The sequence below is a fragment of the Rhinolophus hipposideros genome, assembly GCF_964194185.1.
Source record: "Rhinolophus hipposideros genome assembly, chromosome: 6".
Taxonomy (NCBI): Eukaryota; Metazoa; Chordata; class Mammalia; order Chiroptera; family Rhinolophidae; genus Rhinolophus; species Rhinolophus hipposideros.
In genome coordinates, this window is record NC_138052.1 from 84,953,795 (window position 1) to 84,967,128 (window position 13,334).

The following is a 13,334-nucleotide window of genomic DNA, read 5'->3' on the forward strand; positions in this document are numbered from 1 at the left end:
AATACAATGGTCACAGTTGACCACAAGACTTCTATAATGTACTTCTTGCCCTATTATTTGTCTGGAACCCATGGTGAGTGCCGGAACTGGGAACCTGTCCTGGGTTGGGCTGGGATTTGGCCATACAGTCCTGCCACTTCCTGAGCCTGTCAGACTCTCAGAATATGCTTACTCCTTCATGGCAGATTATCAAGGGAATAAGAAGTGGGGAAGGGGGTGAAAGCTGGGCTGTTAGGGTATGAATTACATCTCTATCATTTAACAACACTGACTCCAAGCAAGTTATTTAACGTTTTGTGCCACCGTTTTCCTCGTAAATAGAATGGGAATAATGCCAGAACCAAGTCCAGAGGGGTGCAAGGATTAAATGAATGCAAAGCTCTTTAAATAGTGCCTGGCACATACATGTTAAATAAGTATTAGCCCTTATTATTATCACTTCTAAAATTCTGTCACGTCCTTAATGGTTAAGAGAACTCACTGCCTTGGAAATCAGACTGAGTTTAGATTCTGCTCTGCGCTTTCTTATTGTGTGACTTTAGACTTAAGCCCTCCGTGCCTCAGTTTTCTAGTGTATAAAATGGGGAACATCATAATATCGACTTCAGAGGATTGTTGTAGAGATTAAATGTGATTTGGGTGTCAGTTATGGTAATGTTAGTTGCTGTAACAAGAAAACCTTGAAATTTCGTGTCATTGTCCAGTTCACGTTGATGGGTGACTTCTCTCCATATGACGTTCTAGGGACCAGGATCCTTCCACATTGTATCTCTGTCATTTCTTAGGAACTTGTCCCCTGAATCCAGGGGGCAGAAAGGAGTATGTAGAAGGCACATCCACTTCTAAATGCTTTGGCCTGGTAGCGATACATATTATCATTTCCATTCGTATTCCAATAGCAAAAATAAGGGGGACTGGAATATTAGACCCTGTCTTGATAATCTCTTCCCATTGGCAAGTGTACTGTATGAAATGAGGAGCACGCAACCCAAGGGAGAGCGAGCTGTGTCTGCCACATTGAGAGAAATAATGTTAGGATATTATTTGGGTATTATTAACTGTGAGAAGTATGGTAAGTTTTATTATTAACATTATTTTTATTTAATCCACACAATAACTATGGGATGTAAGCATTGCTATTATCCACTTTTTGTAGGAGAAAACTAAGTCCCTGAACGATGTGGACATATTCCCAAAGTCACACAGCTGTGAACTGGTTGAAATCCTATAATTCTAAGTTCAGTATATTTTCTTGTTACCCCATAAAGAAATGGAAGATGCCCTGAGTATAGGAGGCTGGCTTGTGGCCTCATAAGCAGTAAAGAGGCTGGTTCTTGACAAAGCACTCCAGATGGGTCCAGGACAAGGCCTGGATTGGCCTGGAAACATAGGCGCAGCCACTCAAGTCTCAAGTTCCTTCCCAGGGTACATGGTGGGCATCTGATTGGAACGACAGGGGAAGAGGCAGGAGTTTGCTCTTGTTTGGGTTTGTTTGCTTGTCTAATAATAGAAAACTGATATCGCGTATATACCAAGGCAGTTATATAATCATTTAATCTTTCAACCCCATGAGGTATTACATTCATTTACAGATGGGGTGATGAGGCAGAAAGAATTAACTTGGAGGCACACAGCTGGTCAGTGACAGCCAGCACCAGAACCCAGAAAGTCTAGCCTCAGAGCCCTTGCTCTTGACCATCATGCTGTGTTGCCTTTTGTTTACAAAGAAAGAAAAGAAGGAAATAGCAAACAAGTCTGGTGGAAGAGACTTTTCAGAAAAAGTCACAATCAGTGAGACATTGGGCCACTTTCCTCTAGACATGAGACCCACCATCCCAGGACAGAGGAGAGTCAGGGAGAAATCCCACTGTCCCAACTGGGTAGGAATTGCCACCAAAATCAAGATGCATTCAGACCCCCGCCCCACCCCAGAGTACAGTGAGCTACTCCAAGTTTGTAGGAACACAGTTAGGAAAGTGAAGGCTTGCCGAAGACAAGGAGACAACTTAACAGTGTCTGCTTTGCTCTTTCTCAGGTGGGGGGCCCTAATTAAGGACACTTGTAAGACAAGCCATCGCTTTGTCTGTTATAATCAATCATCTGCTTCTTCAATTAGACAATTAGACAAAGTCCACTTTTGATGGACAAGCAGCAGGTCACTTTTATGTGAGAAAGAAGCTCTCCAAGAAGACCCAGTAAGAGGGGCTGTGGTGTGATGGTGAGGACTTCAGCTCTGGGGTAACAGGATGGACCAGTCACTTAACTGCTCCAAGCCTCAGTTTCCTCATCTGAAAATGGAGGGAACCATCCCCACCTGGCGAGACTGTGGCCAGATAAAGGAGATGCCACATGGAAAGCATTAGCATAGGCAGAGCCTGGCACAGAGTCAGGTTCAATGAATGGTAGGGCACAGTTTTATAATCAGAAGGTCTACTTGATGTGAATTATAAACAGGTTGGGGAAAAAGCTGAAGTTAAGTATATTTTAGAGACATGTTAAAGGAGAGATGAAGGCCAGAGAGGCAGAAGGCCCTGAGGAAAGTACACCACAGCAGCCTATTTTGATGTTTGTCTATGATCACATGAGCTAACATATGAGAAAGTGCTCTGGAAGCCTCAGTGCCCTAGGTGGCATCATTGCTCTGTGACTGTGCAGGTCCACACACTGCCTGCTAGTTGAGCTTTTGATTCCATCTGCATGTGAAGGCAAGTGGAGCCTGGTCATACAGAGCATGCATTACTGGCGGAGACATTGGTGTGTGTGATCTGGGGGTGATCCTATAAACAAGGTGACCAAAGGCCACTCAGGACCATGGAGAAACCACACAGAGCACTGGGAAAAGGCCTGGGAGAGGAACCAGAAGACACAAGTCCTAGAACAAGCCCTGGGACTTTGGTTCTCTCTTAATATCTTGGGCATTGGTTTACTGATCCTCCAAATGGATAAAGCCATCCCTGCCCTGTCTTCTTCCCTAACCTTGGAGGGGATAAATAAAACAATGGATGTTAAAGTGTTTTATAAACTCTGTAATGTAAGCATATGACAGGGAGCAGGGGAGTGAGCCATATTTCCACCAGGGATGTGAATGAGGAGATAGAGAAAAGGCTCAAATCTTCAGGGAATCAAAGAGGGACTAGACCCTGGATTGGGAGCAGGAAGCAATGATGGAATCAAATACCTTTGAGGGCCAAGGATCAAGGAGTGAAAGGTCAATGAGGACTGGCCTGGATGGTCAGGAAACTGAGTATGTTAAGAGTGTGGTTTCGTCAGGGCTTAGATGGAGTAGTCATCCCAAGACCACAGTAAATGGAATCCCAGAGAAGAGATGTGATTCTCTGAGGTTCACATAGCTAGTTAGTGACCAAGCTGGGACCAAGACTCAAATTTTCCAGTTCCCAGGCCTATATCTTTTCTTCCCATACTGGCTCTGTGCGTAGGAAAGAACAGAGGGGCAGGGTGAGCTTTGAGGATGTGATTTCAAAGGTAAGAAGACCCCCAATCTAATAACACCTCCCCCAGGCGCCCAATGATGCCTGAAATCCCTCCTTTACTGACTCACTCGCAGGACTTCTAGAGTCTCAAGGTTGGAGAAGTCACCTATTCCACCTCCCCACGCAATCTTCCAAGGAAGGGTCTGCTGAACACTTCAGTAAGAGAACACTCCTCATCTGACTTGCTCCATGGCAGAAGGTTCTTCATTAAATCAAGTTGACACCTCTGTCTTACTGTAGCTTCCTTACCATGTGTAGCAGTGACACTGCCCCGCTCATCCTCATCTTGGTCCTCTGCCACAGGAGAGCTCTTTGAGTAATTGAGGACAGCTCTGTGCCCTTTTCCCCACTTTGATTTTCCAGACCACATCTTCCATTGTTGGTTCTCCAGGGTTCTTCTTCTCCACTTCCTGGATCCTCTACTCTGTATGTTCTCCATTTGGTCTTCTCCTGAAAGTGTTATCTTACATCGTGTACAATATGCCAGGGGCACAATCATTAGAGCAAGGGGAACATTTCCTTCATCTTAGGTGCCATAGCTCCATCAGTACACCCTCAGATCACAATTATTTTTCTGCATGCACCCTGCAGGCTCCCATTTAATATTGTGTTGACTAAGATACCACAAATTTACACACATGCTCTACTGAATCCTGCCCTTGCCATGCCTCCCACTCTGGTCTCCTATCATTTATTGTAAAGATCTAAGGGCAGGGCCTTACACTCTTTGCCAGGAAATGTCACCTTGTTACATTCAAACCATAATTCTTAGCAGCCCAGATCTTTCTGGAACCTGGTTCTGTCTCCCCAGTGCATTCTTTCTCCCTCCCAGCTTCCTGCCCCCTGCAAAGAGGCCCTTTCCTCTCTCTCTCTCCAGGTCACTGACGACTCCTCCCTTGTCTCATCTGCTCCTTGGAATAGTGAGTCTTCCCTCCCACCCCATGAGATCATAATGACAGGGAACACGCTGAAGCCAGAATGTTAGGCAACTAGAGCAGGTTACCGTTAAATTCTAAAAGGCACAGAGGAAAGGAAGGAGACTTTAACAAAGAGTTATGAATAGTAGCCTCTGTGTAATAGGACTGTGGTGACTTGTTCACATATTTCATTACACTCTTCATCCAACTAATATTTAATGGAAGTCTTAAATGTGGATTTTCCAAACTGCGTCTGTTGTGTATGTTATTTGGAAAACAAGAAAAAACAAAGTTAAAATAAAGTGAAAAGAAATTAAGACCCGGGACCGGCCCGGTGGCTCAGGCGGTTGGAGCTCCGTGCTCCTACCTACCGCCCAAGGCTGCCGGTACGATTCCCACCGGCCAGTGCCAGATGGCTCAGTTGGTTGGAGCGCAGGCTCTCAACCAGGAGGTTGCCAGTTCGACTCCTCCACTCCTCGACTCCCACAAGGGACCTGGAGCTGAGCTGCGCCCTCCACAACTAAGAGTGAAAGGACAACAACTTGACTTGGAAAAGGCCCAGAAGTACACACTGTTCCCCAATAAAACCCTGTTCCCCTTTCCCAATAAAATCTTTTTTTAAAAAAAAAGATAAAGATAAAGAATTCGAGACTGTTTCCTTATGTGGAGCTGGATGATGTCATCAGCAGTCTTTAGGTAGGGGCTTCAGGCTCTGGCTGCACTTAATTGTCCTGCCTTCTATCTGCATTTCCCCTCCTGCCCACAGTGCACAGGAAATCTCAATCACCTTGTGGGAACCCAGGCATTCTCCCACCAACCAGCGAGGAACCTTTGGTCCAGGAAGACACGTTCCCCAGGGAAAGAAAGAAACACCAGGACCATGGGGAAGGGGAGCTAGGGGCTGGCCTAGTTTTGCAGCTCTAAGTCTAGGCTTTCACTTCAGGTACCTTCCCCAGTACTGCTTCCGTCTAAGTGAACACGTTTAAGGCAGCTTTCCTGCCAATAGGCTTTGTAAAAGGGCGCGGAGAGAGCATAAGAGCGTGGCCCCCCGTGGGCGCAGAAGGGCCTTCAGGTGGTAAGGAAAAAGGCCCGGCCAGAAGAACGGCCCACTTCCTGGACTTCCCGAGCCGGGACCTGGGATGCAGGGCTAGGACTCCCTCCTCTCGCCCTCCTGTGTGAAGGCCATAAGTAGCCTGGAAGCGGCGGGGTCCTCCGTCTTCTGTCGGGGAGACACCTGCGGTGGCACCGCGCCTCGAGCAAGCCCTCCCAGGCTTAGCTTCAAAACCTGCCTGGCCTTATCCTCCTCCCACCAGCAGAGGGTGCGCGCCACCCGCGAGAAAGCGGGTGCCACAGCCAGCCCCGGCTGGGAGCGGCAGGTGTGGAAGGGTGGTGGTTCCCTCCTGACAATGAGGAGGCAGATCAGAGAAAAGATAGCGAGATGCCGGGCTGGCGGGCGGTTTGTGAGTGAGGGTAAGAGGAGGAGGGCCGCGGAGGTGCGGAAGGGGATGAAATGGGAGTGACTGAGGAAAGGTTGAGATGGTGTGAAGACGAAACAAGGTGGGATGGAGTTTGGGAGGAGGTGAAGGACAGGTGGAAGGAAGGGTGACGTGGGGGAGGTGGGTGCTGGTGTGCGTGGGGACAAAGTTAGGATGCAGTGGAGTGAGGGGGTGGGTGCAAGGCAAGGCAGGTGAGCCAGGCTGGGGTCGACTGCCGGGTTCGTGGGGGGGACGTGTCTCTCTTAGGAGCCCTCCCACCAGGGACTCCTCGCTCGCCTCCGGTGGCGCCCAGCCTACTTTGCCCTCATCTTCTCCGGCTCTTCCTCGGCAGGCCTTTCTGCGCAGGCCCGAGCTGGGCATCTCACCTCTTTCCGCCCCCCCCCCCCAATGAAAAAAGGTTCTGGTGCAACAAAGAACTGAGAGAGGAGGCAGCGGGGGAATTGGGAACTTTAATGGGCCTGGAAGGGAATAGAAATACACGGAGTCATTGTCCTGCGAGAGGGTCGGGTCGGGAGGAAGGGGGCCAGGCTACCTAGGTGAGTGGGGGGGGGCAGTGGCCCTTACCGAGCCCGCTGAGGTGCCAGGAGGAGAAGGTGGACTGGGCGGGGCCCCCACTCTCCTGGGATCCCGGCAGCTCCGTTAGGAAGAGAAAACGTGAGAAAAGACTTGGAATTCGAAAGAGAGGGGTCATAATGGAGGAGGCTTCCAGCAGCCAGGCAAAAGTACAGGTGGAGGGGAGAGAAAGACGGGAAGCCCGGGCACCCCCTTGCGGGTTCTGGAGTCTAGAAGGAGATGGAGGTTAGAGGAACTGGTTGGAGCGGGGGACACAGTCACCTTTCCCTGGGCTTAGGGAGGGGAGGCGGACGCAAATTCACTCGTAAAGGAAGATGGAGAAGGTCTCAGGTCCCTTCCCCCGGGGCTAGGTGCAGCGGACGGAGTCAAATCTGAGGTCGAAGGAACGGCGGCGAGGCACCGTCCCCCCCCCCCGGACGTGGGTGGGACTGAGCAGCCTCCGGGCGTCTGGGAGCCCGCGCAGCGCCGGGCCGCCCCGTCTAGTGGTAATGGCCCCCCAAGTGCGAGGCGGCGGCCACGGCGCCGAAGGGCCCGGGCGGAGGCTGCAAGCCGGGGCTGGGGTAGAGCGCGGCGGTGGCGGCGGCGGTGGCGGCGGGGCCCGGGCCGGGCCAGTAGGAGAAGCCGGCCGGCGCGACGCCGGCGGAGGCGGCCATGAGGTTGAGCTTGGAGAGGCCGGGGAAGGGCAGCGGGGCGAGGCCGGCCGGCAGCTTGTAGAGCGCGCCGTCCTGGGCGGCGGCGGCGGCGGCGGCGGCGGCGGCGGCGTGGGCGTGCGCGGGGGGCGGCTGGCAGGCCTGCGCCAGGCCCTGGAAGTCGAAGCGGTAGGCGTAGCGCTTGCCGTGCACCTTGCTCATGATGTTCTTGTCGTAGTAGTAGCGCAGTGCGCGGCTCAGCTTGTCGTAGTTCATGTTGGGCTTGCTCTTGCGCTCGCCCCAGCGCCGCGCCACCTCGTCTGGGTCCGTGAGCTTGAACTCGCCGTGGCCGCCCTCCCACGCGATGCAGCCCACGTTGGCACGGTCCGCCAGCAGCTCCAGCAGAAACTGCCACAGCTGGATCTGCCCGCTGCCTGCGGGGAGGGGGGCAGTCAGCCACAGGCGGGATGGGGGAGGCCGGAGATGAGGCGGGAAACCGACCGAGCCTGGGGAAACCGGTGTCTGGGAGGGAAAGGATCGGCCCAGCTGTGTAGCTGGGTGCAGTGGGAGCGGCTGGCCAGGGAGGGCTCCATCAGAAGGCTGTCCTAGCCATTACCGAGCTTTTCCACAATGGAAACACGGCTTCCACTTAGGAGGACTCAGCCCCGCAGGTACGTGGCTTCGTGGGGGCAGAGGGCACAGCATCAGCTCCTCCGCAAGGAGCCAGCAGCGCAGTGAGACACACCGGCTCTCTCGGAAGTAAGCAAGGACTGGATACCAGCCCCTACTACAGCCTTGGCAGGGAGTCCCAATTCAGGACACAGCCTGCACAGCCGCGCCGGGTAGCCTGCCAGGTAAGACTAGACTGCCACATTCCAGCGGGACCACATCCAGAGAAGAGGCAGGCGTGCAGCAGGACCACCCTGGTCCCTGGACAAGGCCCAGCCCCCAAAGACATACAGTTGGACGGCCGCCTGAGAGGGGGAAGAGGTGGTAGCTGGCTTCCTTGTGGTACCACGTCATACAGGAATGAGGACGGTGGTCCCCTATGCGTGAGAGGAGGGGGAGCCTCTGAAGGCTCCCCCCCACACACACGGTCTGGTGCGCTGAGCGCTGCGCTGGCGCTAAAAGTGTTGGGCCTCTTTTTCGGAACAGGCGGGATTCCCAGCCTGCAAAGATGTCATTCTTTCCTAGGGGAGATGCAAAGCTCTGAGGAAAGGAGCTGAGACTCGCAAGCCCTGTGCTTGGCTCCCTGCCTTCTCCCATCTTTGGTCCATCTCCAGGCTTTTCTGCCCTCTCCAGATTCTGGGGTTGGGAGCGGTAAGGAGGTTTTTCCCGGATATGTGCGTGATGGGAGAGGGACACCCCAGAACTCTGGCTCCCCTGTCTTGGAGCCTCAGTCACACAAGCAGATAAAAATGTTGATTCAATTTCACCCCCCTCTTCTAGAATAAAATGGATTTCTCACGAAGTTGTCTGATTATTGCTTCAAATGGAACCTGGCGAACCTCTCTTCCTTTTTCAATGACTCGCTCAGAGCCCATTGAAATTCCACAGTTTGAACCCCAGTCCCTCCAATGAGCCCAGTGAGGAGCTGCCTGGTTCCAGGTAGGGAGCAGTGAGCTTAGGATCAGAAGCAAGGGAAGATTTGGGTAAAAATGTGCAGCTGGCGCTGAGGTGGAGCAACAGAGGCCTGGAAACCCATTCCTGTTGGGTCGCGTTCCCTTTGGAATAAAGTTGCCAACCTTGTTTTTACTGTAACTTGGTGAGATCTAGGGTACTAATTGGGTGAGGGGCTGTGGGGAAGCTTTGCCTGGAAGGCCAGCCAGGCTCTGCCACCAACAAGGCAAAGCCAAGGGTAATGTGGCCGCAGAGAGCTGACTATGAACCTGGAGATCAACTGCGATGACCCAGCCTTCGGGGCTTGCACAACCTGCGTGGGTCAGTGAGGCAGGTAGGTGCAGGCCCCGGGCTAGTGCTGACGTCGCCTGGAGTGGCCAGGGAGTAAATCTGCAGGTCCCCTTGCCCGGCAGGGCTGAGGCCTTTCTCTCCTGCTGTCAGCAGGGAAAGGACGCCAAGCGTCTCAGCCCTGTCCCCACAGCAGGGGGAAGAGTGAGTGGGGGCCAGGATCCTCTCCTCTGCCCTGGCCTGCAAGCCCAGCACTGGGACTCGGAAGGCGCAGGAACCCAACGCCAAGTGAATGCCTCCTGCCCACCCCCAATCTTTCTACAATCATGTCCGGATCCTCCATTTCCTAGAGCCCAGCACTGCACATCGCTTTCGCCCTCTGTTCTGGTAGTGGTGGCCCCCATCCTTCTCGAATGGGTGCCCTGGCTCCCATCCACTGTCCTCATCCCTGCCCTGTTCGCCCAGTCCGCCAGCCAGCTCACCTTTTTGTACCGCGGGGCTCAGCGGCCCCCAACCAGGGCTCTTCCCTTCCTTGAACAGACCGTCTCCGACGGGATCTGTGGCAGAAGAAGCACATAGTCAGGCGGACCCAGGCGGAGGTAGTGGGCTTGACCCAACGGGCCCCGGGCCAAGTCTTGAGAAGGGGTGCTTTGGTGCCCGGCCCGAGGCTGGGGGCCGGAGCTGCCGGGCTCCTCCTCCCGGAGCTTGGCCCAGGCGCGCGCCGCGCGGAGCCCCTCCATAATGCCCAAGTCAGGAAACGCGTCCAGGAAAAAGGAAATCCGCTTTCCGAACGGGCCGGCGGGAGCCTTATAAAGCCGAGCGGGGTGTGCGACAGCCGAGCGGGAGCGCACGGAGCCCATCGGAGAGGGAAGGAGGGCGCCGGGAAGGCTCGGCTGGTGGGAACGCTCGGAGCGCGGAGGTGAGAAGCCACGAGGGCGCAGGGGCGACGCCCCGCGGACCGCAACCTGCCCACGCTGCCCGCGCCACACCAGAGATCCCTGCTCCGGCTCCAGGCTCTTGCAGCCCCCGAGCTGGCGCCCTCGGTCTCCCAGGCTCCCGAACTGCTCCCTTGGAGTCCTCTGGCCCTCACATGGAGAGCCCCAAAGCTCTGCATCTGCCTTTAACATCCTCCAGTGCCCTAGATGGCTAGTGCTGCCAGCTAGCCGAGTCTCGGGGCCGCGCCCGTGCCGTGGACCCCGGCAGCCCTCCCCATGGCTCAGCCCACACTTCCCGCCCCGGAGCCTCCAGCCCCGGGCTGGTCCCCGGTACCTGGCAGGTACATGTTGATCAGCAGGGGCTGGGAGGCGCCGCTCTGTCGCATCGCAGCCAAGAGGCTGGGCGGTGGGAGGGGGGAATGAGAAGGGGGGGCGCGTCCGGCTTTGCGCTCCGGGGCACCGATCCCCGCCCCAGGCGACCGCGGGTGACAGGGAGATGAAGACCGCGCCAGGTCCAGCTGGGCCTGGCGGGAGGGGACTGCCCGGGTGTGGCGGGGGGCGGAGGGCGTCCTGGAGCGACGCCCCCAGCCACCACGCCGCTTGGAACCCTCCGGCCCCCCGCGCGGGCCGGGGCCGCAATTTCCGTTTTAATTAAAGCGCTGCCGCCTCGGCCCCCCGGACCCCGCCCCCGCCCCTCTTATCTTCCCATCGCAATAAAGTCTCCGTCGTGCCGCGCGGCAGCCAGGCGCACCCGGCAGCCCCCCGCGCCCCGGCAGCCCGGAGACGCGCGGGGGATGGGCTTTGCGCTTTGATGGGGGTCGGGAGCGTGTTTCTTTTCCGCCTCCCTGACTCTCAGCAAACATCGATGCGGCGGAGTACCCGGCCCCACCTCGGACACTCCGGGCCACTGCCCCTTCTTCCCGTCGGTGCTCGCTCCCCGCACCGCTCCACTCTCCTCCTCCCTCCTCCTCCCATCCCCACCCGGGTTGCCGTCTCCAGGCTGCGTTATCTGCATCTTCACTTTTAAATTTCCGCTTCCCTCCCTCTCGCCTGTCGCTGCGCTCCCGGGCCGGGCAGCCGTTGCTCCCTTTATCTCAGCCCCCCTCCCAGCCTTCTACCCCCTCCTCCTCTCCCACTCTCTGCTCTTCCCTAGAGACACGATCTCCTTCCCTGTCTGCCCCTTGCTTTCCCCCATTCCAGCCTTCCCAGCGCTCCCAGGCCTCGGCCAGCGCTGAGGCGTCTCCCCCACAACTTCTAGTGGGCTGCTCCTCTTCCCCTTTCTAGGTCTGTCTTCCATCTAGTCTCTCCTACTCCCATCTCTGCCCCTCCTCCATTCTCCCTCTCCATCCTATCTCTGTCCTTATTCTCCTTTTCTCATTCATTTGTTCCCCACTGATTTGTGGCAAACAGTCAGCTCCTGACCCCCACTCCCCTTCTGCCACAACGATTGCTCTCCCATCCTTCCCACCCTCTGTCATCCCAGGCTGCCTACCATTCACCCTCACACCACCCCCATCCTGGTTATCCCCGAACGAGACTGCAGTTGGTTCCTTGTGCTAACAGGAGTAGAGGGACTAAAACAGGGTTGTGCGCTGGTCGAGGCCGCCATGCGCGTGGGGTGGGGTGCAGTGGGGGATGGAGTGGAGGCTGAGATCCACCCTGGAAAAGGGGCAAAGACATTGGTTGTGTATTAGCAAAGCTGATGTAGTTCCCAGGTGGCCTGGAGTCTCTGGGTACCTGGGGGCCTTCCTGACTCTAGAGAGGCCGCGACGAGGAACAGTAGCTGAAGAAGGACGAGGCTCTGGACGAGGCTCTGCAGCCATGCAGTACCTGGAAGTTACTGGCAGAATTGGTCATCTCCAGGCTTTTCTCTCCCACTGCTTCAGCCCAGGAGGAGAGTGGGCCTCCAGGAGTGGGACTCCAGGGCCCGTCGATTAGAATGGGCAGGTTTCCTGTAGGATGCCTGGTCTGGGGTACCTGGCTGAGGATGGCTGGGTTCTGCAGGACCCCTGCTCATTCCTCACCTGCTGTGACTGCTGGAGTATCTGTCTTTACTGGTGGACGGTGCAAAGGAGCCTGGAGGAGTGTGAGAGGCAGGGCCTCGGGGGAATGAGGGATCCCAGGGCTCCAGAGGACCCTCATGGGACAGGGATGGGCTGCGAAATCCAGTGAGAGCAAAGATGAGAGGTTGGAATGCTCCTGGGAAACCAAACTCGGGGCTGCACAGGAGGCAAGGGCTTTGAGAGTGGGCATGCCTTCTTACAGCTTCCCCAGATAGAAAACAAGGAGGAGGTCAGAGCTGGGAGAGTGGGGAAGCAGCAAGGTTCACCCACTTAATGCTCTCAGCGAAGATGGAGGCAGAAGGGAGAGGCTCTCGAGCGAGGTTCTATCCAGACATCCCAGCTTTGAACTGGTGAAGGATCAACATCTCAGGCTCTGAGCCGCTGCCTCACTGAAGACGCAGGTGCTAACAGGGTAGGCCGGCTCCAGGAAGAGTTTGTGTGTGGGGGGAGGTGATGAGAGTTGTCCCCCGACACCACCTGGGTCTTGGCTGCACCAGAAAAGAATTGCCCTCCTCCATGCCCTTTGGCCGTTGTCCCAGGCAGGGCGCAGTTCCCACAGGGTTTTGCAGACCATCAGCCTACCTGGAATGGGAGGGAAAAGGTTAAAACACTCAGGCCCAACCTGGCCTCTGCACCCCCCACCCATACTTAATTGCCAGTGTGGGGAGCAGTGTTAGACCCCTGGATCCAGGAAAACCTACAAGGTCTGTGCTTGCAAAGGCAGCTACAAACATTAGCTCCCTCAACTCCCTGGTTGTACAGGTGGGGTCACTGATACCTGGAAACAGACAGGGAGTGCCCTGTTCAGGGTTACACTGCCAGTTCCTAAAGCCGTCTTGCTGACTTTCTGGCAGCCACAAACCCTCCTAGGAGGGCAGCTCAGCTGATGGTGGAGACCAGATATCCCTTTGCCCATTACCTGCCCCAAAAGTAGGGAGTGGGGAGATGGGCTGCTGGACTCTGAGACCAGTTTGTCTGGATTCAACTCTGGGTCCCCCATTTTCTAATTGTGTGATTTCTCAGGAAGTTACATAACCTCTATACCTTAGTCTCTTCATCTGTAAAATGGGAATTATAGGACCAACCATACAGAATTATGCTGACTGCTCAAATATTTAGCTATTTCTATTATTAGTATCCCAGAAAGAGATAATTAAGAGTCTGTGACCAGGCTTTTCTGGGGCCCACAAAGGTTTGGGACTCTGCTGAGGCATGAGGCTTTAAGCCACCGCTCAGGTCAGCCTCCACTTAACAGCCTGGATTTGGAGTCAGGAGCCCTGTGTTCAAATCCTGACTTTGTCCCCAATTAAATGGGTGACCTC

At 55.2% G+C, this 13,334-nt stretch overlaps 1 protein-coding gene across 1 annotated transcript; it reads right to left on the reverse strand.

The window, feature by feature from the left end:
* Positions 1-6,956: 6,956 nt before the first annotated feature.
* On the reverse strand, positions 6,957-10,335 carry FEV (FEV transcription factor, ETS family member; the record flags this gene model as incomplete). The annotated part of the gene is made up of 3 exons (XM_081051437.1): positions 6,957-7,540; positions 9,497-9,571; positions 10,284-10,335. 3 exons carry the CDS (start codon positions 10,333-10,335, stop codon positions 6,957-6,959), a joined length of 711 nt encoding a protein of 236 aa, XP_080907563.1.
* Positions 10,336-13,334: the final 2,999 nt, after the last annotated feature.